This window comes from Phlebotomus papatasi, chromosome 2 (assembly GCF_024763615.1).
Source record: "Phlebotomus papatasi isolate M1 chromosome 2, Ppap_2.1, whole genome shotgun sequence".
Taxonomy (NCBI): Eukaryota; Metazoa; Arthropoda; class Insecta; order Diptera; family Psychodidae; genus Phlebotomus; species Phlebotomus papatasi.
This window is the reverse complement of record NC_077223.1, coordinates 51,322,560-51,350,439: the sequence shown is the minus strand read 5'-3', so window position 1 is coordinate 51,350,439 and position 27,880 is coordinate 51,322,560. Positions and strand designations below refer to the sequence as shown.

Genomic DNA, 27,880 nt, shown 5'->3' with positions numbered 1-27,880 from the left:
TCTAAGCCTAATATCGTATAGTACATACAACATTTTTTAGTAATATCTATTATTCAGTTTATTCTATTGTTTACTTGATGAAAAGATATCTCTAGTGATAAGTCGGCGGTAGCCACAACGAAGCAAAGTTGAGTAGAAATATATAATTCAATTGTTTTGGATTGGAGAAGGAGAGCATCAAAGAATGGGATAAATATGCAATAAAATTGAGAAAGAAAGCGATGCAAATTATGATTTTATTAAATTTTGAAATTCAAATTTTATTGTTTTTTTTTTCAAATATTAAATACTATAAAGATGTTGGTTTTAAATAGTGTCTTTTGATGAAAATGATTTGATTTTTCTTTTGCTAAATGAATTTTATGATTGGAAGTACTTAATGCCTCTGGAATGAAATGCACTGAAACAAATCTCTGATTTGGTGTGAGACGAGCATGTGGCATTAATATGAGCACTTTCAAACCTTTCACCTTGAAAACCGATATTAAGAATAAGTTAAAAGATTTTCGAATATGGACGAAATATTCGTATAGGCAACTTCTAGAACAAACCGAAACCCAGGCTTGACTTATGGGAGGGGTTCTCTGAAAGTCCCAAGTCTCTATCTCTAACCGTTTGGGCTCTATGTGTGGTAACGGCCGGGCAGACGGACAAACAGCGTTACGTTATTTCATATAAGTCGCTTGAAACGCAAAGATATGTTGCGAATAATGGTCTTCGGCGGATGGAAGGTGGAAAGTTATTTACTATTCTTTGAAACTTTTTGTTATTAGGTTATACTAATTCCCAAACATTAGCTATACGCCATCACTCTCTGCCTTCATCATCATTATTAATAAGAGGGTCTTTTGGAATAATTCCAAAATATAACACAGAAAATCCTTTAGAAAGTTGATGAGTAGCTATGATAAAATGAAAGTTTATAATTAAAATAGCAAAATATGATTGAATTTTGTGTGATTAATTGTTGGGTTGTGTGCTTCGAGATTGATTGTGAGGCGTGACACGAAATGAAATTTCGGTGTGTATACAGTGATACAATTAGAAATTTATGGAATGTGTGGTGATAGTTGGAGGAGAGAGATCAATCTGTTTGGTTACATGGAGAAGTTTCTATTTGGGTTAAGTAATCAAGTTTATTTGTCCTTTAATCTCTAATTAGGGTCACATTGTTCTGTGACGTGCAATTTGAAGATTATTTGAATTTCTGAAAATTTGGTATGGGTAATTTCACTGTGATTAAGGGTATTTAATGTGAAATGTCTGTGATATCTACATGCTAATATTTCAATATTCTTGGAAAATTCATTACATCGTTTTCTTTCTTCAAATTGGAAAAAAATTCCAGTCATTCTCATATGTCTTTTATAGAGGGGGGCAGAAAAAGGAAATCCACTTCGTGGTTCACCACTTTGCATTGTTATTAGAGCCATAAAATATTCATCTAACACACGGGAAAAATCTCACACAATGTGGGTGTTTCAATTTAACACGAGATAAGAAGTACAGAGGAATTTACACACTCAATGTAGAAGGTTTTACAGACTTGAAAGTGCGTGGGATTTTTCTGTTATTCACCCTCCATATTATGCCAATTTAAATATAACACATTTTCAATGAATATTGTATAAGATGTTACATATAAACAGCCAAAGACATACAAATGCCTTTTGGGACTATACAAGAATCACTGTTATTGGCAGTTATTCTTCGAAGTACCCAAGTAGAACAATCTAACTAATAGACAGTTGCACAAAAAGACTCATTTCTAACCGACAATAGTGGTAATCACACGATCAATCCCATAGTAAATTTATATGATGCCTTTAATTTGTAAATAGTCGTCAAGATTAGCAGACTATTGCATTTATCTTAGTTATTAGGGGGAAGTGGGGCACTTTTGAAAGTGGATAACCTTTGAAATTGATTTACGTTATTTCCAAACCACAAATTTTAAAATTTAATATGTAAAAAAAAGAAACCGGTACTTAAAATTTTTACCATAGATTTTTAACTCTACATGAAACTTCTTAATCCTCACGAGACCTCAACCTCGAACCTGAGACCTCACAGTCATAGATCCTAGTCAGAGGTCTCTGATTTTCGACTTTAGTAAGACATTTCTTGTAAAACCAACCTTGAAAACAATAGAAAAACTGGTTTTATAACTTTTATAAAAGCCAAAGAAGGAAGAGGCTCTCAAGTAAGCGTTGTTTACTAATAGCGTAACTTCTACTAAACTGTTACTAATACCTTTATCGTACGCATAGTGGCCAAATTTGAGTCACTTGACTTTTGAGAAAGGTTAAGTTTTTGATTTAATGAGTTGAAAGTTGCCCAGTTTAGATTACCGCGTCCGCATGGTCATTATCGCTAAAATATTGTAACATAAAATGAGAGATGGATAATGGTAGCATAAGAGTAATTTTGCCGTAATCGTGACTTCTCAAATATTATATCACGGAATTACTCGTTATTGGGGCAAATTGGTAAATAAAATTGTAAGGTAAAGGACCATGAAGATTGAATCGTCACCCCAAAATATTTTTTTTTTAAATTATTAGTTGCGTATACCATTTTTTTTGCAAAATGTTTTGCATTAGGACGCTACTTTCGGAAGATTAGAAGGAAGTGGGGCACCTTTGAAATTGGGATTTTTCACCTATGTTTAAATGGAACTGAGCTATATCATAATGTAATTTAACTTTTTAATTTGTGTTTGCAGCTAAATTATATGACGATAAGGCTCAATTTTATTGAAAATAGGTGAAAAATCCCAATTTCAAAGGTGCCCCACTTCCGCCTTAAGCTTCGAACAATTCAGTTTTTCAATGTAATGAATTTTGTACATTATAATATTATATTTTAATACCTAGTCTTATGCTTCAAATTTTTTGAATAGAACCATGTGTGAAATTCTCAAAAAAAATGAGTTGTACGAAGCTTGAAGCTTGAGTCGTCCGAAGGTACCGCACTTTCTCCTAGTTGAAATTAAAACACGTGTTGGAGTCGTTAAGAGTGACGAAAAAATTTCATAGAATAAATTTGTTTTAGGATGACAATCCAACCTTCATAGTCGATACATGCTCCACTCATTTTATAATTATATTACCACAATTGCAATTTGGGGTTCCTTCTCAAACTTAAGTGATATTCAATTTGATGATAATATCGATAATTTCCATCAAGAAAGGCCGCGTAAGAAGCCCCCATTGGGTACAATAAGCCCAATCACCTGCCATATTCTCTTGATTACTTTTCCATTAGAAACAAATGGTGATTTTCAGGGGGTATATCACCTAATTGTCACTTAAGAATTCTCACGGAGATTTCTTTAAAAGCAGAACTGTGTCATGTCACGAAGGTTGGATCCCCTTAAATTTCCCAACGTCTCTCACCCTCATTATTCATTTTAACCACTTGACAAAAAGCTATGAGGGTATGGGGTCTGTGTGAAAAGTTTGCCAAATTGAATTTAGTAACTTTAATTGCTAAAAGTGCATAGTTTTCTTCTGGGAGTCACTTTATGTCGCAAATTATACCTTTCACCAAACAATTCAACTTCCAGATGGACGACTATAGAGACTACGAGATGTTTGGGGATTTGGGGGTATGGCGGTTGGATGGTCGAGGGAATTTTATCCGCTTTTCTCAGTGGCTTTCATTAAATCGGATTGTGAGCTTTAACATCTTTCCGATTGATTTATGGGACTTCCCCTCGAAAATATCCTTTTCTAAGAGTCGTCTGCACGAGACAATCTCATTGTTGGGGATTCACAATTGGGTGATTCCACCCACCATCCCCACAGTTATTCCCCAAAATTGATGATGGTACAAGAAGTGAATAAAGTGTTGCTGTGGACAGCTATTGTTGCTAATATTGTTTATCATTTTCGCGTTTTTCCGCTCACACCATACCAATTTTTCTCGTTATAAGCTTTTTTTTTCCCCTGTAAACTCCGTTGTCTTGTGCTACTCCCCATTTTCCCGGTAATTGCTTGATGGAAAAGTTTTTCCAAACCATCAGCAAACTATATGGAAATTTGTTTGTCCTCCTCCCCCAAACCACTAAGAATTTTTCACTTTCACTTCACAATGAATTATACTTTTTTTCGCACTAGCCATTATTCAGCTGCAAAGAACATTGCGCATAAAAAAAGCTCACTTGAAAATTGAGAGCACTGCAGAGCTTTTATCCACACCCCTCCCTTACATGTTTTATTACATAAATTAGTGATTAATTGCGAAAAATTTACAATAATTTATGTCGACAGTGGTAACACTCACTATACGTGAGCTGTTGAATTATTAAATTGAAATTAACATACCCATATTTCTCTCGTTCATCCCTCAAGCTCACTCTGTCGTGTTTTTTTCTATACTCAACCCCTATATTCATCCACAAGCAAAATCCACCCCATATGCCACCCACTTTGGCACATAATTCATGAGCCTTTCACTGGAGTAGAAAATTTATTTGCATAAATTTGAATCAATACAAATACAATTTCTTCTATCTTTCCACAAAAGAGTGTATGTTTTTCATCGTCTCTTCAGCCCAGAACTTCCTTTACTTGTCTCAAGCTTCAATATCAAAGTGGTTGCAATAAGAAATGAGACCTGAGAATGGTTGAGGAATTAAATTGTTTATACAGTTCTTTAAAAGCACCTCATCCATTTGTTAATTATTTTGCAACAATAAATTTTATCTTTGTTGTATATAGATTAAATTGGTTTGATAAAAAATGTATTTGCATTTAGGATTAGAGTTTTGAGATATTAAAATAAATTTTCATAATAAATATTTCTAACACTAAAAACTATGTAATAAATTTGATAATGTTAGTAAATTAAACTAATCATTTTTCGTAGTATAAATGTTGAAGTGAGACTAATTAATTATATCTTTGTTTTTCTTGATTAAATTAAGCTAAAAACAATAGGGTAAGTGTGCCAAATTTCGGCATAGGTACATGCAAACGCCAAAGTTTCAAGTTTGATATGTAATATTTTTAATACAAATTGATTTTTTTGTTACTTTTTTATAAGAAGTGTTGCTTGGAATCTTGTAGACAGTCTATCGTCTTTATTTTCTCTAAAATCAGTCTTAATACATTTTAAAATGAATAAAAATGTAGATATAGCATTGGTGCCCTATTCCGGCCACCTTCATTCTTATAGTTCCTTGCCCTTTCGGAATTCTTCCAATGCATATTTCAGATCATCTTGCTCGTTGAAGCGATATTTTTTGTTATTTTTTGCATTGTATAATCTCTAGAGGATGCAAAAACTAGAAATTCATAGAAATTTGAGGAACAAAAAATGTGGTCGGAATTGCAAGCTGGCCGGAATTTAGTACATTACTTAAAAAAGACCACAAATAATCTAGGTATGAAATCCCAAACATTTTTAGGCTTTTCAATAAATTGTTTAAAAATTTATTGAGTTTGTGACATTTCAAAATTGCACCATTATTTCGCACTCTTAATTAATTACTAAACCATAAAAAAAATAAATTTGATCAATTTGGTCAATGAAAATTAAGGGAGACTAGGGCAGAAAGTCACAAAACGGATATTTTTTTACGAGCTATCTGAGCGCCCCAGAAATTTCTAATTAGCGTAGATTTATAGGAAAATTACCACTCTATAACTTTGTGAAAGTCATTTTCCTCTATTTTGTAAGGATACGCATTAATAGAGCCATTTTCTACAAGATAATTTTGTGATCATTCTCAAAGCTAGGGCAAATAGTATCAGGCATGGGGTAAAATTATAACATTTTGATTCACTTTATTTGGGCACTCAATGGATCAAGTGGTAGAGCACTCGCTCTGTGATGCAAGTGTCAAGGGTTCGAATCCCCTTTAAGTCACCAGGAATATTTCTGGCGTTAAAGGTGTTCGGATTGTATCTAGTGAGCTTCACTGCACTCGATTCCACGGGCATGGGACTGAAAACCTCATCCCGTTCAAGAACAAATAATAATACATGTCTAGAAAATCCTCTTGCGGGAAAAGGCCTTGTTGCTTCATGAAATGTTGTGCCAGCATTATTATTATTATTATTTCGATCTCCCATAAATTAAAAAAAAAAACCTAGATGACATATTTTCATAGAAAATTTTTTCCTCTACATCTTTATAGAACAACGTTTTTTCTATCTGAATAAGAAAAGCGCTTTTCAAGTTATTTTTCAGAGGCTTTTTTTGACAAGAAAATTCCATTCAAGAATTTTGAAAAGGCGAAAATGGCGAATTGGACGAGATGTGTTTGACGTAATCTGCCGAAGATTTGCCGAGTAAATGTCACTTAAGTGCACTTAAGTGTAGAATAAAAAAATTATAGTAGAAAGAAGTGTTGTGTTTTGTTTTTTTAAATTCAGTAAAACTCGTAAAAATTTATATCCTCCATAAATACTTTGGGCTGTACGTACTAATTAAAATTTTTTCTTATCTTCGTCTTCATCACTGTCTACAATAACGAGGGGCGACAAATGCCAATGATGTACATTTTCACCTGGGACACGTGAGACATCAAAAATTGCTCCGGTTTTGTTACTTTTTGCCCCATACCTTTTAATACTTTTTACGCCAAGTGGTCATTTTTAATAAAAGGATTTCTGGAGAAAAGAATCTTTGGAAAATGCTAAAACGGATAGTGGCTTCGTATTCTAAGAATCCAAATCAATTAGGAAATATTCACCAGTGCATCAATTATGGAAAATAAATATGTAAAAATTGACAACTGCTGTAAGGAAATTATTTCAAAAAAGTAGAGCTAAAAATTACAGTATTTTTTATTTTCTAAATTCTTTGTTCGAATTCTGAGAAACTTATAAACATTGAAGAAGGTCTATGGAAAAAATTTTAAGTCGCTATCTTTTTTTTATCTTTGAAGATATTGAATTTTGAAATTTTCGATTTGTGACTATTTGCCCCACTTTCTCCTACTAAGAGCAGGTTTTAAGGTGTACGTGTGCAGGTACATTTGTATTTGGGGAACAAAATGCTTCTTGGGTGCCGTCTAGGACCTTTAAAAAATATTACAATTTGTAATATATTATTCTGTTAAGATCGTACACCATGTGCTACACATTGTTCTCCCTTGGGTAGCCAATCATATTTTAAAAAATCTCATTTGTAGATCATGAAACTTTAATTGAGATGTCTTTCAGCTGTTATAACCCCCAAACCCCTAAAAAAATACGTACGTCTGTAGAAAATGCAGCAGTTGCTTTCGCCAATTTAAGCTCTCTCATATATCGTTGTCATCCCCGTGAAAAAATTCACTTTGGCACTTGTGTAATTTTTGGTGTGTGGATCGTTGGCAAAAATGGGTATTTTTGGCATCTAAGGGGATGAAATAGCACAACAAGGGTGTGTTACATACGATTATATTCGCGGACGATGGTTTTTTTTCAACGTAGAGAATTTCCATCAGAAACCTTCTCGGTTATTCACCAACATGAGAAACGACATTGTGCTGAGGGGGAAAAGCGTCCACGGAGAAGAACAGGCGAAATAATAAAAGTAAATTGAGTGCTATACACACATATCGAACCATAAGACACACCTGTGCCACATAATACGATAGAGAGATGGCGACAGGTTCGGCGGAATGCGTTGAGGGTTGGCTTTTTTTCTGGGCAGAGAAAATGATGGGTAAGGCAGCTCATTGGCGCACGTTCACCATCTCTTCTATAAGCATATTCCTGGGAGAAAGATTCTCTATTTAGAGATCCCTCTGTGGCCACTGGGTGGGCATTCCAGAGATAATTTAGTGATATACCTGCTTCAGGATTCTACTTTGAGACGATTATTGAGGTGCCGTTTGAATGAAACAACACTTACCAGGAACGAAATTCTTCGGTTAAGTTCTTTAAGAAACTCCCCAAAATGCTGAAGCAATAAGAGATGGGTCTTGATTGAAGGGATCTGTTTGAAATAGAGCATTTATGGATTTTCTTAAAGGGGATAGGATATGGTTTGTATCTAAGGTATCCTGAGATAAATTGCGGGAGATGTCAGAAGAAAAGGACAAATGACACTGAAGTATATTTTCATGTGCATAAGTTGAATAAAACGAACAAAGCTCATACAGATTTTGTTAAAATCGTTATGCCCTTATAAATATGGAAAATTTTTAACTATGATTCAAGTCCATGGAGTAATATTTCATTCATTCATTTATTTTTATTATTGTTTTTTATATTGAATATTGAATAAAAAGTAATATTGCAATTTTTCAACAAGAACCCCCCCAAAACCGTAAGATTGTAGAATTTTCTGCTCCCGTTTTCCATTGTCGACCCATAAAGAAAATACCGAGAGTGCGCGAGAAGCGATTATTAATTGTCGCTGTTCGGCAAGAGATATAACTGGAAAATGTGCCATTAAGAATTTACGGCCAGTGGATAATGTCGATTTTTCACACTCCAATAGCTTTCTCAATTTTTCCATATTAGAAGTTTAAAAAAAAATCTCAAACCCTCTTTCACGTCTTTTTGGCGTGGCTTCTTGTGATTTTGCTGTATTTGAGGAATTTAATCAGTGCGCCCAAAAGGAACACCCCTTGGAAAATCCTCTCTGGTCATAATTAAAGTCATTCCGAGAAGCATTTTAATGAGCAATTTTGTGTGTTTAAGGCACACAATTTACGATATCCTTTATGTATTTTATTGCCAAACTTTTCATCCAATTTTCGATACTTTGTAAAATACCATTAGAGGCGCCTTTTTTATTTTCTAGGCAAAATTGGACATTTGCCTGGATGAGAAATCACACTTTATAGCTCAATATTTCTATTTTTCGAGCAATTTTGCGATATATGATAATTTGAATTTTTAACGGTGGGCAATGAAACATGCAATTATTTTCTTTATAGGGAATGAATACAATTTGTGTTAATGTGATTTCAAATGAGGGATAAATTTCAGGGAAACGATTTTGCGCTTATTATGACATTGTGTTTTTGTGTAACATAAATTGACATAAAAATCGAAATTAGATTTGAATTCTAAAGGGACAGTTCAAAAACGAACGAGCAAAATTCTTTTTTTTTACCAAAAGATGGAAAGGAATATGGTTTTTCAATAAATTTCCGTAAAATCCTCTACTTTGCCAAAGATATGATGATACCAGGGAATTGTGGTGTGTCAGAAGAGGAGATCCTTCTGTGGACAGTTGTCAGATTGTCAGTTTGTAAAACACGATAGCAGCTTATGGAGTGAGTGTGTGAGCTCGTTAGGGAGTCAACCTCGTGCAGAGAGTACCGTGCGCGACAAATGATCACTCAAGTGTTCGGGTGAGATTCATGAGGAAGCCGGACACTGTTGCCATTCCGGAGAGACTTGGGTGAAGATATATGGAAATGGCTGTGGCATGAATTGCTCTGCACTCTATTTATCTCTCAAGCACTGCCCACATTCCACCCAAAACTCCCACTCCTCAGGCTTTTCCCCCGTCTCTTTGCCATTTGTTCAGCCACGCTCTTGGACACAATCATTAGCAATGACTTACAGTTTCACCGTGAATGCAGAAAATGCCCCAGTTGCAAGGAAATCACACGTTGATTGTGATGCAAAGTGTATGGGACGAATAAATTCCACTCCTTCAAGCCACGTCACCCACTGCAAGACACTCTGTTTGATGAGCTTTTGTAACTTGAGCTCAACTTTCTGTTTGCTCAAACTCAGATAAATGCATCCGCAAGAAATGAAGATCAATTTGCAGAAAATGTAATAGGAGTTTCAGAAGACAGAGAGAGGGAGAGGGATTCAAAAACGTTTGCGAAATTCTAAACGAAATACACATGAGGGGGGACAAATTCAAGCAGATGAAGTTCATTTTTGGACTTATTAACCACTACCCAAGAAACGATTTTTTCTTAATATAGCCTTGTAGAAATCCTTAAGTAAGGCACTATAGAACCAAAAATCTTTTTATTTGCTTATAACGCTCTTGGTTCCATCACTGAGATTACTATAAGTAAAGTGGCGCACTCTTAAGGATCTTAAGAGCGTCTATAGGAATTTCAACAGAAAATTCTCACTTTAAGTATTTTAAAAGTGCACTAAAAGACTTGTTTAATACTTGGTTCTGTAAGGCAGCTATTTTGCTTCTTGGGTATTTTCAACTATATTCAAATTAAGGGCAGAATCACATTGACAGTAAAATGCTCACCGTATTTCGTTAATTTACGCATTTTCATTGCAATTCTTACGCAACTTTCCATTACCGTATGACCTTATCTCATACTCGATGGCACTAGGTGAAAATAATATAAGAAAATTGAAGAAATAAAACGAAAATTCGATAAACGGTGTGCAAAAACAAACTGTAAGAGAAATTAATCGTACAGTTTTTTTGCTCACCGTTTATCGAATTTCCGTTTTATTTATTCAATTTTCTTATATTATTTTCACCTAGTGCCACCGAATATGAGATAAGGTAATACGGTAATGGAAAATTTGCGTAAGAATTGCAATGAAAATGCGTAAATTAACGAAATACGGTGAGGCTACGGCGAGCATTTTATTGTCAATGTAATTCTGCCCTAAGTAAGTAAGATTAATAAATTAAGTAAGATATATTTAATTTACTAAGTATATCAAAATTATTTTCCAGAGTTATACATGCTTAAAATTACCTCATCTTTTCCTGTTTGAAATTTTGAAATGATTTTTTAAAAGAATTTGAAGACTAAAATTTTTAAAATAAAATATAGAATTTCAAAGACTTAAATATAATTTGCAAATGAGAAACAGTTTGCAGAAAATGTAGATTTTCAAAAGTTCTAACGAAATTTTACCGGAATTTTGCAAAAAATAAGTCTAAGATTCCAAGATTCATATTTGATGGTCAATAGTAGGGGAATGTACTTTTCCTTCGAGCGTTCATGCCTTCGAATAATGTGATTTTTTTCTTAATTATTCCTAAGAGACTTACATTTAATTACCATTAATTGATAATGTAACTAATATTTAATATAAATGTGTAGTTTCTTAGGAAAAATAAATAAAAATTCATATTATTCGAAAGCATGAACGTTCGAAAGGAGAGTACTGGAAGCATTCGAGTATAACAGTCGAAAATCGTTTTACTGGAAAAAGTCAAAAAAAAATTTTTTTTCTAAATATTGCAAATGTTTGCCGAATTATTTGAAATATAATTCACAAATATTTTATTTCCTAATGAAATGTTTAACGACTTTTTTATATCATAAATATTTTACAATTATTTCAAATGTGAAAGTTTTTATTTATGAAATATTTAACGATTTCCTCTAAATATTTTTAATATTGCACGATTACTTTCGTGTTTTCTTCGCACAATAGTCAAAGATTACCTCAAATGTTGTAAGTATTTGTAGAATTTCAAAATTTGGGAATATTTAATAAATAATCCGGATATTTGGAATATTGAGAATAATTCGTTTATTTTAGGATTATATAAATTTCGTTCTTTCTTCAGGTTTCTTTCTTTCTTTTAGATTTTTTTGAATATCGCAGATATTTATATTTTGTGAATTTTACATTCGGTATTTAATTTTTGCGTAATTTACATTTTTCTAAATCATACATTATGCAATGATAATATTTCAATCAGAATTTTCTTTAAGTTTTCTTAAGAGCCCTAAACATTTCTATTAAATATTAGTTAGTTTATTATCAATTATTGACAATTATGTGACAGCCATGTGGAAATCTCTTAGGAAAAGTAAGAGAAATTCACATTATTCGAATGCATGAACGTTCGAAGGGAGAGTGCTTTCCCCTACATGGAGGAAGCATCTAAAATCGTGGGCTACTTTTAGCCAGTATTCATTCCTGATATAGTTTTTTGAAAGTTTATAAGCCAATTTAAATCCGTATGAAACTTAGTATGAACCCAAAAACAGTAGAGAATAATTTTAAGGAGAGTTTTATCTGGTAGTTTAAGTATTCCGCAATGCTGGGACCTTAGCCATCTTTTGAAATGAAATCATCTTTTGAAATGGAAAATATATTATTCTATTCACAAAGAATTATAGCAGTAAAAGAAAATTAGAAAATCCTTAAAATGAAATATAACCGAAATTTGATCATACAAATTCAATAAAAATAATGATGTTCGGATTTTATGGATTGTAATAAAAATCTTTACAAAATAAAAAAAGGAAATAAATCTCAAATAGGGGGAAGTGGGGCACCTTTGAAATTGGAATTTTCACCTATTTTTAATTAAAATTGAGCCTTATCGTGATAAAATTAAATAATAATTTGTTTGCGCACCTAAATTGTATCACGATATGGCTTAATTTTATTTAAAAATAGGTGAAAATCCCAATTTTAAAGGTGCCTTACTTTCAAAGGTGCCTCACTTCCCCCTACACTTCTTTAATTTTTTTTCTCAATATAGAAAATATAATTTACAAATTTTCATGTAAAATTTATCATTATTCACAAATTAACGTAATGTTATTAAACCAGAAAATCCAGCAAATACAACATTTACAACTCAAAAACCATTGAAAGATGTAACGAGAAGTTGTACAAAATTTTCTCGCATGATTAAAAACTCGGAGGCTTCATGTAAAATGCAACAGTGCAAATGAAGTGAATGTGAATAGCTCAATAATTTAGCTATACACATGAATTTTCATTAGTTGTAAATTCTGTGTGACTTTTCACATGCAAACATACCCAGTTTTGCCGAAGGAAAATTGTGAAGAGATGGAATAAAATTCCTTTTGATCATCACGCAGAGCTAATTCATCAGCATCCCTAATTAACTGTCTTTCTAGGATGTTAAATTATTTTCACTTCGTCCAAAAGCTCCATTATGATAATTCTTTTTGCCCCGAATACAAGGCTATATGAAGCCGGTGGAATGAAATTAATAAAATATCCCCGAGAGTGAGGAATCTGCAATTGTTGGAGCAATTTCACAGCGATTTGCTTGGAATGCGGAAGAATCTCATGAAGGAAGAAGTACGGGGAATGGTGATGGTGGTGGCGAATCTCCAGAGACAAGTGCATGGGGTTGTTAATTAAAAAAAAGCCCCACATTGGAAGTAATTAGGATGGCAGGAAGGTGGGTCGGAAGAATAGCAAGTAAACAAGATGAACAACCACTCACCGGCATAGTTTGACTCCCGTGTAGATTTGTGATGGCTGCTTGTGCTTCCTGATGAGAGCTGAACTTAACAAAAGCACAACCTGCAACAAAAGAAGGAAAACACATTAATACAGCTACCAAGAGAGCACCAAAAGAGCGTATGTTTGGCAGAAAGAGCAGAGTTGGAATTTATATAGTTTGGTGATTAAACAAATTATTAATATTAATACCGATAATAATTGTTGCTGAGGAAAGTGAAAAAGGTTTTTTTTTGTTGAAATTTTTGGTGATTTTGAAAAACGAAAAATGTTTTGTTTGTCAAGTAACTGCGATATTTCACAGAAAAAATTCTAACAAGCTTTCTGGGTCAAAAATCCCTTTAAATTTAAACTATAGGGTGGAATAACCGGCTATCGCCATGTTTAGGAAAAAATTAAATTCATTTAATCATAACTTTTGAATCCTTGTTACAAGATAAGTCAAATTTGACACAAAGTTACTTAGATGTATTGACTCTAGATACGTGAAAATAATAATCCTAGAACATAACGCTGGACTACTTAAAAAACTGATTTTTATTAATAATGCAAAAATAACCATTTCGTCGCCACTTTTTACCACTTTTCGCCAGTTTTGTAAAATTTGTAACCACTTCTCGCCACCCACTTGAAAAGAACCACACTCGGTTATTTTAGGCAATGCTATGAAAAGAATACATTCACCATTTCTCTTTCCTTGTGATCACTTTATTATTACTCTCTTTAAATGATTTTTCTTCACTTTTATTTGAGAAATCAAATTATGGGGCTTTTGCAGAAAGTAAACAATGCAGATTTGACAACTGAGAATGTACGAAGTGAAGTTGGCGTCGCCTATTGAAAAGATATGGCGACAGATGGTAAAATCAATTCCAGAATATTACCATTTCTCGCCATGCCTCATTTTTATACATAATAATATAAAATGAAATATTAATTGACTAAATACAAATTTTATGTATTCCACAAGTGCAATTAAATATTCAATAGACAAATTATTTACCCAAATAGGTATTTTTGGCCTGATGAAAATTTGACGACACTTAGTACATTTGGTAAGAGATGTTGGATTCGATGCACTTGCTTAAAATATTGCTCTAAAAAGTGATCAAAATCGTGAATCCAAAACGAATAATTATTATTTTTCGATTCTATGCGTAGAAGCAGAAACAATACAAAAAAATTGCGACTCATTTATTTCATAAATTGCGAAAAATAGCGATTTCAATGTAAGTGGCGAGAAGTGGGGCACTGGCGAGAACTGGTGATTCCACCCTACTTAAGTTATTATCTTTATGGTTCATAAAAGTTCTAAATATACATTAACCACGAATATATCTTCATTCTTAATCCTAGTGATTACGACGCTTCTATCAGACTAGAAAAATTTCATGAAACAAAATTTTGGGGTAAAGAATCGCGTCGAATCAATATTATCCGTTTCTACTACCAAAAATAGTTTTCTCGACGCGATTCTTTACCATCAAAATTCAACTCAAAATCGAATTTTCACGCATTCCGAGTTGCAAGCACCCAGAGGTGCACGCAATTCGGAGTCATCTGTAAAGAATCTAAGCTTCCATAAGCTTCCATAAGCTTATCTAGGATTATCACTGATCATTTTTAATTTTAAATGGTCTGAGTGGGGAAGGCCAATAAAAGAAAAACCACAAAAGCTGAGATTGTACAGAATCTCAGTTAAAAAGTTCATTGAATTCGGTTAATACACATTAGAGATAGAGTACGGTCCATTTGAATATAGTAAGGGTCAGGGTACAGTGGGTTGGTGTAGAGATGGATGGGACTCATCGTTAGAAAGATTTCGATCTTAGATATAATCGAAAATCGAATTCATCGAAATCGCTCATTAACACTGAAAATATTAGCGGACCATAGGTAGATTTAATTTAATCGAAGGTTCGAATTTAATCGGACCTTCAATTAAATCGGATGATATTAGGATGTCATAAGGGTTCTAGTACTCCACGAGAGCCTTCCAAAACACTAAATTTTTCAAATTCAGATAATTAGAACCGGAGATAAGGCCACTTGAAAATTGAATTTTTGACCCTATCTAGCTCGGGTCAGAGGGTCTGAGGGGTTTTAAGTTCTTTTAATCGAAAGGTCTTAGGCCCAGCTATAACATACTAAAATTTGAGATCGACCATAGGGGCTGAATTATTGAGAAAAAAAATTGGCGGTGTTGCAAAATGGCGGAAGGGGGATGGGAGGGTGGATTTGTCATTATCCACTTCTAGCCACCCATTGACATTTAACCTTTGCCGAAAACCGCTTGTCGATATCTTTTTCCGTTCTCTCCACCAGACGGAGCTAATAATCGCTCTGTAATAGCTCTCCTGAAAAGTTGTTAATTTGAAAAAGCATAGTATGGAATGGAAGCGTCGATGTAATCCATCGATTTTGAGTTTATTATTATATTTCTCGACTCCTCACCTCTAATGGCCTCTACATACTAGAGAAATTTATGTCCATATTGAAGGAAATTCCCTACGTTTTTGTAGGAAAAATTGTAAAATTTAGACATATTTTTCTGTAGTGTGTAGAGGCCATAAAGGGGTCTAAAGGGGTCTTATTTAGGTAAAATTTTGAAAATGTGAAGCTTCGACTTTTTGATGTTATCCTATTTGTGCGTTCGTCCATTAACTGTCGACAGCTGTGGAGGCCGAATGGTTTCAGATAACTACTTGGAACCTTTGGGGGCCATGCCTTTTACTTTCCCCCACCACTTACTCTCCTCTCCAAAACGGTGTTTTTTGGAATTGTTCATTTTTGGATATCTTTTAGAGCTTACCTAGGCGGACATTTGGTTCATATTCGAAAACACCATTGGATTATTCGTAATAATATTTTTTCCTATCTCTACACTGAGAAAAAAAGAGGCTACGATTAACTTTTTTTCGTCATAACTTTAACACTTTTCGGGTGGAAAAATATATTATCATTTTTTAAGGTTAATTTTAAGGGTAAAATCAACATGAAAAAAGGGTACCTTTAACCCCTAAGACACCTAAAAATGGTAATATTTACACCGATTTCGGATCAATACTGCAGGGTAAAATTAACATTTCCGGAATGTTATTTTGACTTTTTCGGATTTCTCTCAGTGTACTTGGGTGAAATTTGGGGAATTGGGTACCATTCACTCTGATTGTCGCCTTTCTCTGTGCACAAACACAAAAACGCTTAGGCTTACAAGCCAAGCTAACAGGAGCTCTTATGAATACCTGTTCGAAACACACTTAAAATTTCTAATATCGGTTTTTCAAGGTCAAATATTTGAAAGACTCCAGAAAGCGTATTTTTCAATCGAATGTGATGCTTAGAAATGTCTTGGAATATATGGCAAGACTAAACCGGTGGTTTTTTTGTATTTCCAGATAAATTTGACGGCCTTTCATCTTTCCATTTTATCTACAATTTGTTTTAATTACATGATCAACTCTGTTCTAGAAAATGCACATTTGTTGCTTGGCACAAAAAGGAAGAGATAATCTTTCATATACACAACATTGAATAAAAGAGTTGAAGGACTGAGGTACTTCCGAGCGAACCGTTGAAGTGGATGTTTTTATTTTCTCAATAGCTCTTGGACTTTTTTTTCCTGCTGCACCAACATCCAGGTTGCATATTGTACAGTGAATGGCAATCCCTGGTTGAGGGGGGTAAGAGATGCTTAATAATTTCTGCGGAGGGCAAATTAGTGGAGCATTTGTGCAGAAGAAAATCTTCTATGGCCAATTTTCCAACAGGTTGCCCACCTAATTTATACGAAAATCGCACTCAGGCCGACAATTTGATGGAGGGCACTCTCGATGCGCTTCCTATTCCAGATGGTGCACAACATTGGACTAATTGCTTCAAGAGAAGAGAGAAAGAGCTCCTGGAAGAAACTTTCTTCAAGCATCATCCTCATGACCATTACTCTTCCCTGAAGAGTCTTCTTTTTTTTCTGTTGTATCCATCCAGGATAAAAATTAGCAGAAAAGGTCCATGGGAAAAGGGTGCGAGAATGAATGGAGGAGATAGTGAAGAAGCTCGCCAGGAAATCATTCATTTTTTTCCCACAACCACCCCATACTGAAAAGTTTAAATTGGATGGAACAATGCAGTTTCCAAACATTGACGGACGCTAATTTGTTCTGCCTGACTAATTAATGGGAGTAAAATACGGTGCTTTACATCGTCCAAAGATTCTCTTGAATATACAAGCGAAAAATGCCAAGTGAACGTTTTAGGGTGGAAAAGCTCCTTGAGGTTTTAAGGAGCTTTTGCTCTCCTTTTTTTCCTTTCTCTCTCTCTCTCTCTCGATCAATCAAGGATTATGCAGATTTCCATACTCGCATTTTCCCTGATGGCGTCTTTCTCTGCCCTTTTTTCTGCTCACTCAAACATTAAATGGGAAAACTTGAATTGATGTTCTCACAATTTTGCTCCATGAGTGGTGGAAAATTTTGTATGCAAAATGTGTAACTTCCACCCACAAAGTTAAGTTACTTTGGCACCATGAAAGTTAAAGCTCTCGATCACCTCGGAAAGCTCAAATGGAAAATCAATTGAATTAACTTTGGTGGTTGGGTATAAATCCCTCTGTACTTTGTTGCATGTCATTTTAACTTCTGGCACTATTTCCAAAAGGCTCTATACACCTTTGAATAGCATTGCACTCAAGAAAAAGTTGTTTGTGATTAAACTAGAAACGTGCTTAATCCAATACTTGGTATTAGTTTAAACTTGAAAACGAGTTTGGATATGATAATTAAATTTATGGTAATTTCCGTAAGGCTGTCTTTACGCAAAATTTATATGAAATATGAGCTTTTTGAGGCACTCAACCATCTTTAAAATCAGAAAAGATCTTCAAAGTAAATGTTCGTGATATATCTGGAAAGCTTTGGATTAGAAAATTCAGTAAATGAAATATTTTTGATTTGGGGAAAACATTTGAATTTTTGGGGTTGAATAAGGATGCTCTACCCTCTATCCTTTGACCCCCCTCCCCCCTCCGCCTATAGTATCTTCATTCACCCTCGAGGGCACAATCAGTGATGGAGAGCATATGGAATTTGTGGTTGATATGAGGCTGTGGGGGGTATAGCACATAAGAAATGGATTGACGATGAGATTGTGAGTGAGTGAAATGGTTAAATAATTAATTTCCTCTTGTTGTTTACTTATCAAAGGCAAATGCAAATAGATTCAATTGGGGATTTTGTTGACAGATACTTCTCAAACTTGGGATGCTTCTTATCCGGATTTTTCCCTATACCCATACTTGCCCTCGATATTCCCGTTTTTGAGGCTCTTGAGGCTCTCTCTTGACGAAAATCACACGATTGGATTTCTTTGGGTGAGATTTTTGGGGAGAGTACAGAAGGATTGGCGAGAACCCTGTGAAGTTGTTTCATATTGAAGAGGGAATGGAAAAGAAGCCCCACGCTCAAAGCACCGAGCGAAGGCAGCACAAAGTAAGCATTAGTGCCTGGAAAATTTGCAAATTGAGATGTGTTTTGTGTTGGTACAGGATGTTTGCACAAGAAACACTCAAATATGACTATATCAGATTATATTTTCCATCTTCACCCCCCCCTCCCTGCTCGCAAAAACACCCAACCTCAAACTGTGCTTCACCATGACAAAGCTTCTTGCAGAAATTCTACCTTTCTGGCACACACTGTCGAACATTTCTTGGAATCTAACAAGTCACAAGAGAAGAGTAATGTCTCAAACTCCAAATTTTTGGCGACAATCTGCTGAAGAAAATTCGTCCAGGAAATTAATTATTCACCCATTTCATGTAAATTTTCTAATTATAATTTCATCAATACGCAGCCCACCAAATGCTTCGCGTAAAGTTTTACCCCCTTCTTTGTGCTTTAAGCTCAAACACACTAAAGGATGAGGAAAAATATCTAATTGAAAGCTTTCATTGTGTTTTCATCAAAAACCCTTGGGTGGTCCCATCAACATCATTTTAATATAATAATATCCAGAAGATGCTAAATTAGAAAAAAAGTAAATAAATTTATTAAAGAAGCTTTCTTTGAAATTTCTTGCAGTGAGCAATAATTTCAAATTTATTGTTATTCGAAAATCTACCAAATCTCCAATTATGGAAAAGTTTACTAAAGTTTTTTTCTACTGTTCGAACTTCACAGAGAGAGCAGTATAATTATTCAATTTTGAACTAATATATATTTAGAGTCCGTATCCATATGGGGTCATATTTTAGTAAAATTTTGTAAATCTGAAGTTTAGAGTTTTTGGACATCACGATGTTTTACCGTCCGACCGTCGGATCTGTCCGGCTGTTGACGACTCTATAAGTCAAACGGTTATAGATATAGACTTGGGCCCTTTAGAGGACCTTCCATAAGTCGACCCTGAGACCATTAACATGCCCCTCATTCTTCCCCCACTCCTTCCCCTTCAAAACTATATTTTTAAGGCTGTTCGGGTGGTCATTTCGTCCACTGCAAAAATACAGTTGAAACATTCTTAATAACGGTTTTCCAAGATCAATCAAATGTTAAAAGACTCTAGAGAGCTTGCGAATAAGTTGTTTGCACTCGTTGGAAAAGCTTTAGACTTTTTCGCAATTCTGTACCGGTTCCAATCGGTTATACACCGGTAATGAACTGATAACTATTATATTATCCGAAAATTAATTTATTAGTTCTGACTTATTTTGGGAAATCTTTTTAATGATTTTAATAAATCTGTTCAAATCAATTATGAACCGGTAATGAATGGCTAAGTAATTTTAACAAGGAATTAACAAGGGGCAGAATTAGCCACGTATAGTATTAGATAGTGGTATCTTATAGTTTGCCTTCGAAGAAATATTGAGAAAACCACTCTTTATTCTAAATTTGGACTTGAAATATTTATCAGCATCATACAAATATTTTTATACAAATTATACGCAATGAAAAATGTCATTGGGGGCCTAATTCTACTCCGTTCTCCCCTAAGTCTTTCTAATTATTCCTCACAATGGTTTCTGGTTTTTCGCGTTTTGGGATGCAAAAACTGGGTTTTTAGGGTTCGGAATGGAACTCGGGTCTTACGATGCAATGAATGAGTTTCTCGGGTTTCGCGAAGAGTTTCTCGGACATTTGATAAGGGTTCCTCAATAAGAGTTAGACGGTCTCCAGACTGGAGGCTTAGCCTATTTTCCGAAGGTCTCAAATTCTTATATATAGCAACAGATTTAATTTGTTTTTCTCATTCAAATAGATTAATTGCCCCTAATAGTCTATTTCTAAGGCAAAATTTCCCAAAAAATTTTAGACTGATAAGAAATTAGAAAAGATAAGTCTTATCACTAACTAAGTCTTATCACTAAGCCTTAAGTCTCAAGTCCGTATTACCCTTTGAAGGCTTAGTTTTTTCATTTGTATTTTTTTTTAATTAGTTAATTAATTAATTAATTAATTCTTTATTGTACTTGGGCCGTGTAGCCATTTTGTACAAGAATACATTATACATGTTTAGTTTGACATTTTTGTTCACTTTCATTTTACAGCAGATTTGAATTTAACTGATAATTCCAGAATTCGAAAAATATTTAACTAAATCCTGACTTGTTTTGTTTAGCTTAAATTCTGAGGTATATTAATTCAGATAAATCCAAACTTTTCTTTGAGAATTTACATTAACTCTGTGAAATTTCATAAGCTCTGATGAAAGGAGTAACAAGGTTTAAGCATAGTTGGTCATCTAGGATAAATTCATCATGGGACATCTCCGAGATGCGGGTCCTGCATTACGTTGAGTCTCCACCATGTATTTGTTAGTCCTTCAGACATTCTCCCAAAAAAAGATGAAACTAGTCATCAGTTTGGAGTTGACCAATGTTGTCCATTGTTCTCAGCGAGTATTTCATTTTAGGAACCAGTTTCACTTTTTCGACTATTTCCCATCTGCTATACCGTTAGATTAATTGTTCCAAAGTTGTTTCAAATCCACTGGATAATCTCAATTACTGTTTTTCTCTCAACATAATTTCACAATCACCTCCTTAATTTTAGTCTTGTTCAATGTTCTTCAAAGCTTCTGATTCCCAAGATCAAGGGATGGGATATTCCTTTTCAATCAACATGCCGCATACCGCTGATAAGCAAGTAAAAATTGGCATGTTTGGTAATACTAGTTTTCCTTACTTTCTCCAATTTTCTTTTATCCACTAGACTAGATACTAGATTTTATTAATTCACTAGTTGACTTCTCAGAGTACATACTTTTGCTAAATCATTGAATCACTTCACTACTTAACGACACTTTCTGGAGGTATCTCTCCTCCCCAAGATTCACAACTCTTGGTCCCAACTTAAAGGAATGGGTTCGATCCTATTCTACCAGGATGCCACGTACCGCCAATAAGGTGGTAAAAATTAACATCCCTGGTAATACTTTGGCTTTTCTCACTTTTTTCTTGAAATTCTCTCACTTTTTTCTTGATTTTCTAGAAGAGCACAGCCCGCTCCCCTGGGCGACCTCTCTACTCGATGTCGAGAGAGAGAATGTTTTTAATTAGTTAAAATCGGTAAATGATGCAAAAATACTTTTAAGGTACAACGTCGAAGTCACGACTTCGACCATTTCGTAAAGCATGGGACGCTTTTCTAGCTATTTTTGAAATATTCTTAATTTAGCAATTGTCTACCCAGTTGAGGTTATGTTTAGATTAATAATAATATTACAGCGAAAGTCATGTGTCAGATTTTTCAGGCGTTATTAGAAACTGAAAATAATATTAGAATTTTCTAGTTTAAGCGTAGTCCTATTTAATTAATTTTAGTCCCTTAGCAAATTCAAAGCATTAACAGTATCAGATGATTTATAACCACTTGATTTTCCTCTTTACTAAAATATTTTTTTAATTTTTGTACATTTAAAATTTTTGATTTTCGTTTGAATTCCATTGTTACAGCCCATTTTTAGTGAAATTCTGCTAGTAAAGAAGACTCAATCCTATCAAATGAACCATGTCAGACCTCTATGCCAAAACTCATGTTCCATCGTGAATCACTATAGGATTTCAATACCAAAAGTGAAAGGCTTGCATAATGTTTCCCCAAAGTGAATGTTTGTTTTAGAGCTATTAACTTTGATATTAAAACTTTATGATTGTGTTTGGAATGGTTGGGATTATTAAAGTATTGTCCAAATATGTATATTAAATTTTAGAGTACATTTCAGTTGGATTTGTAAATTTTGTTTTAGGAACAAGAGAATTACACTACAAAATTTTCATAAACTCTAAAATTTAAATCTTTAAAATATATCATTTGAAGTCTTGAAGTTATTTGAAAATAATTTAGAGATTTTAATCACAAGATTGGATATTTTGCAGGAAATTGCAATGGATATTCTGGCAATACTCGGTTGACAGTAAACTCAAATTTTGAAAAATCAAATTGAATTTAGAATTGATCATTCAATTTACTTGGAATTTCCCTACAAAGGTTTGGGATATTTTTTTATTCAAGGTTTCTGTAGATTGGATATGGATTTATTACGTTGAAAATTTCCATATAAAATGAACGGATAATTGAATGATTTTACACAACATTTTTCACCCTCTTTACCATACACAAATTCGCCTTTGAAGCCCCATACCGATTTCTCTGTAAAAATGGTGCTTTGCGGTGTAAGACCCCTCATCTCTTCGCAATCCCTGGACCTATATATGGTATGATCCCATGAAGTTGATAATAAAAGGGACAGATAATCCTAACCGGCTTATGTAGGTGAGATTCTTAACGTGAGCTAACTCGGAGTGCATGCAAATTCGATTTAGAGCTGAAGTTGGGAGACGCCATTCAGTTATCTTGAATAAAATTCGTGAAATGATACAAATTTTGTATTTAAACCAAAATATCAAGGATTTGGATGAACTGACAGAAAAGTGTTATATGGGTGAAATGTAGACCAGAATGTTCTCTATAATTTTCCCATAGAACATGATCTCATCGATTACTCAAAGTCAAGATAAGCGAGGTTTTTTGTTTCTTAACTCGTTTTTTCATCCATCAGAGTGCCCCAAGTAGTCATTTGTTGAACTTCAACTATATCAAAGAATTGTTGTATTCTGTGGGACTTTCCATTTAAAACCCTATTTTAAGTGTCTTGGTGGAGTAGAGGCAGTCAAATTGGCATCTGAGTGATTTCAAAGCGTTATTATGGGAAAAATCACTTTTTTCACACTTAAACGGCAAAATCGGAGTGATAGCGTAGTCTGAGCGGAAAATGATGTATAGACGAAATGTAGAGACAAATGTCCTCTACAATTATGTCGAAGTAATCATCAAAATGGGTTCAGCGACAGTCGAGATAATTGAGGTTATGTGATATTGAAATTCGTTTTTTGACTGTGGCGCCCCTGGTGTTGGTCCCACGAAGTTCAAATGTTCTAGAAAGTTGTAGTATTTGGTGAGATCTTTCGTTTAAGCCCTCATTCATCAAAATCGGTCACATAGAACCGGAGATATGATTTTTTAAATTTTGTGAACTTTGACCCCTCATATCTCCGGTTCTATTGAAACCACAGCGCATATACGCACCATTTTGGAAACGTCCTAGACTGGACTACAACATACTAAAATTTCATTAACTTGCACAATGCCGTTTTTGAGAAAAGTGACTTTGAATTTCGATAAATTTTGACGCTATCACAGCGCCACCTGTAGTGACTTTTTGAACTTCCATCTGAAAGTGCTCATCGAGACGAAACCAAAAAGGTAAAATTTATGTCGATATGTTAATTAGAACCGGAGATAGAGGCCGGTCAATGTTCGAACTTTGACCCCTTATAGCTCGGGTCAGGGGTTATGGATCGACTTAAGGTTTTTTTTGTTTGATAGGTATAATCAACGGCTACAACATACTAAAATTTCAGCCCGATTGCATAAGGAATTTTTGAGTTATTTAACTTTTAAGATTTAAAAATTTTCTTTTTAATAATAGCGCCCCTAGCGGTGGTTTTATGAACTTGCGATGTTAGAAGAGGAAGTGGAATTTCACGAGAGCTTTCCAAAAAGCCCTCACTTTTTAAATTCTGACAATTAGAACCGGAGTTATGGCCATTTTAAGAAATTTTTTTTGGACCCTTATAGCTCGGGTCAGGGGGGTCGGGGGACCTTAAGTTTGGTATTGATGGAAAGCTCTAAGGCCCAGCTATAACATACTAAAATTTGAGCCCGCTCGATGCCATAGGGCCGGAGCTATTGAGAAAACAAAAAAGGGGGGTCTTCAAAATGGCGGAAGGAGGGGTGGGGGGTGGGGGGTCAATGCACCATGTTGCAATTTTCATACGATATTTAACCTTTGCCGAAAACCGCAAGTCGATATCTTTTTTAGTTTAGGAGCTATTAAGCTCCAAAGAGCGGCCGGACGGCCGGACGGCCGGCCGGCCGGCCGGCCGGGAACGTAACTTAGCCCCCCATATATTCGTGATCAGGAAGTGGCGAAACACATTTTGGCCAAGTTTGAGCGCGATCGGAGGACATGAAATTTTGTTAGGATTATAGTAGGTGAGATTGTTAAGAATCTCACCTAATAAACACGCCACTCTGTTTAACCGACAACATATTTTATTTCCCAAATATGGCTAAAAGAGTGAATTTTTTTTTCGTTGTTGGTACAGAGACTCTTGTGGCAAATTCAACCCCTAAGCCCAATCATTCATGTCGATGGTGAGAAAAGAGAATGAGTGGTAATTCAATTGACCATCGCACATCAACATAAATTGCTTTTTATGTAATGCCAAATTTGAGGCTTTTCGCATTTTTTCCCTCATAATTGATGATGCGAACATAGCAAAAAGGGTTTCACGTAGTTAGTTTTTATGCTCGACATATTTTCCCCATCCACATTTCCAGCAAAAAAAAAAACCCTTGCCTGGAGGTTGGAAAAAAAAATGAGGAGGAGGAAAGGGTTTGACACACTCAGAGGACGCATAATTGGAGATGTTAAGGAAAGAATTATCATCAATTGGCACATCATGTGAATTTTTTATGGTTTTCCAGAAGCTATCATCGTAAAAGTGTGGAATATATTGATGTGTGTCCCTTGCCAAAGTGGAAGTTAATTCAATTTCTTTTACCGGAATATTTTATACACTATGGCTAAATTTAGGAAAATTTCAATGAAGCCTTAAATTGGTTGTTAGGAGCTTTTCGGATTGATGTTTTTATCAAATAAAAGCTCAATGGAGATATGTTGGAAAGTTGCAAAATGTTGTTTTTTAATTTCTCGAAAGTTTAAAAATTAGTAATATCATGAAGTGAACATCAATCCCGTCGATTTTGTAGGGGAAAGGGCCTATGACTCGTTCGAGCCTAAGCTTCGTAATGACTAGATTTTGTCTATGTTTCTCAATAAATGTGACTCATCGTATTCATATTTTAAAAACTATGGGAAAGTTCCCAGTTTATAAAATATTAGATGAGCACATATATTCTGTCCGGTGGCAGCCAAAATCCCGAAAGCCACAATCCCGAAAGCCAAAATCCCGAAAGCCAAAATCCCGAATTTTAAAAATCCTGAAATTGATGAAATTATATGGAGGAAAATGTTTAGAATAATTTCCTAAGACTCAGAAGATTTCCCTTTGCCTCCAGCAAGCGTTGGTACAATCGTGGGAGTAGCTGTGACACTTTTAAGAATTCGAGATTTTGGCTTTCGTGATTTTGGCGTTCGGGATTTTGACCGGGACCCATTCTGTCAGTAGAAGAGGTCGAAAGTTTGGAGTGGTATATCTCAGCTCTTGATGAATATAATTGGACGAGTGAGCCATTGTTTGAAAGCTTGGTTCTTTAGATTTCAGAGTCTGGTACATGTAATCTGCTATGGGTAAACCATGGTCATCCAGAACCATTTATGTCAAAGAAGACACTTTTTGCAACGTCTTTTTTGGCCATCCACTGCTGAGACCAAGAGTGACCCACGATTCTCGCACATGGACTGTTTGTTAGAGGAACTCAAAGGGTATAATTTGTGGAAGAAACTTTTTTTGGACATCTTACTTTTTTTTATTCATCCACTTTTGCAAGAATTTTAAAATGTTAGACGCACAGAAAAAGTTACAGAAATCCTTCTATCCCATTTTCTGGACAAACTGATGAAGATATCGACTTGGAATGTTCTGAGTATCTCCCCATAAGTTGATCCAAGGAATCCAAATGTCACTTCAATTTCATCCCCACGTCTATCCTTCCCCTCCAGAAACCACTCTTTTAGGAATATCTCAAGAACCAGACCATCGATGCATTTCATTTCTAGATATGTTTTAGAGAGTATCCTAGCGGACATTTCATCCATACATCTCAAAGACGCCCGACCTCTTCTTCTTGCATATGCTAATAATCTGTTCAGAAGAGCAGAATTTATTCTGATCAATTTTCTGACCAATTTTAATCAATTTATTTTTAGTGTCCAATTTTACCCTCAACGTCTCCAAATTTAGAAACTGTCCAAAATTATGAGCCTTTCCCCTATTTATTAAAAATTAACCAAAAAAACTGACTTTACAATGCAGGAATTATGGTTATCCTTTGGTTTATGTTTCCTTAAAAATATTATCTCACGAAAGTTAGACCACTTCATTGTTTTCTGAATGTGCATTTTGTTCAGCACAAAATCCTAGTGAATCATGATGAAGAGCGTTGATTTTTCCTGACAGTTGGAACTGTAATATTTTGGAGCATTGCTCCAGGATTTTTTGCTCTCTGTGCTACAACTGTGCTCATGTGTACTTTTAGGATGGAGGAGGAAAAAAAAGCTTTCCGAGATGGCCAGAGGGTCTACGTGTAGGTCCGAAGAACGAGCTGAAATTGGCCAGTACAGAGAGAGAGAGAGAGTATTATGGTGAAAGCCCAAGCTGTCAGATTACGCATTCATTGGCATGAAATGAAAACGGCTCGTTAAAATGAACAATGTCTGTGTGCAAAGTATAAAATATTCCTCTTCTCCTAACTCCATCTAAAATTTTCATCCGCATTGAAACATTGCTGGGTGAGCCCTTAAGCGGTGCAGATTTACTCGTCCAAATCAGAGGCGATGTTTGCCATAGTTGCGATGATACTCACAAAGTTTCCTCTCATCCCCGCAACCCAATTGAACATTGGCCCTTGTTGAAATTGCCGAAACACAATCACTAAATAACACACCCAGACACAAATTATTGGAAATACACTCGTCCTGGTGAAAGTTGATTTTCGACATTCGCACTACAGCTATTATCTTGTTGGATTGTCCAATCACTGGAGGTGGTGCTTTTGTCCCAAAGTCGGGGAAAAAAGGCAAAGCTCCTGCCCTGAAAGCATTATGTTTTTTAACTAGTGGAAACCACTGCGAATTGGTATTCAATTTCAATATCTGCATGAGACACACATCGGGATCGGGAGTTTGTCATTCTTCACGTGAAAGTCTCGTTAGGGATTGGATTTCAGTACGCTATGGGAGTTGACTTTAGCAAAATCATGAAGAACTGATACTGACTGAATGAGATTGAAACATCTTTAATGTTAGAAAGTTTCTAGTGACCTAAAGGGGATTAAAGCTCAGCATATTTGCAACAATGCGTGAGCGTTTTCACAATTTATGCAAAAAATTTAAATAAAGTGGAATAAAATATTCATCTCCTCTGTGTTTTACCCATCCAGGGTCTTAAAAAAATATTTTTTTAAGAGAAGAATAGGAATAAGATAATATTCGAGGCC

General features: G+C 34.8%; 1 protein-coding gene across 38 annotated transcripts in view; it reads right to left on the bottom strand.

Moving 5' to 3' along the window:
• Positions 1–27,880, bottom strand: part of LOC129801532 (CUGBP Elav-like family member 4) — a 966,051-nt gene that overhangs the window by 79,300 nt on the left and 858,871 nt on the right. For all 38 annotated transcript variants that reach the window (XM_055846701.1, XM_055846702.1, XM_055846703.1 and 35 more), the window contains one exon: positions 13,120–13,199. In XM_055846701.1, coding sequence (XP_055702676.1) covers positions 13,120–13,199 — 80 coding nt within the window. The remainder of the gene's footprint in view (positions 1–13,119; positions 13,200–27,880) is intronic.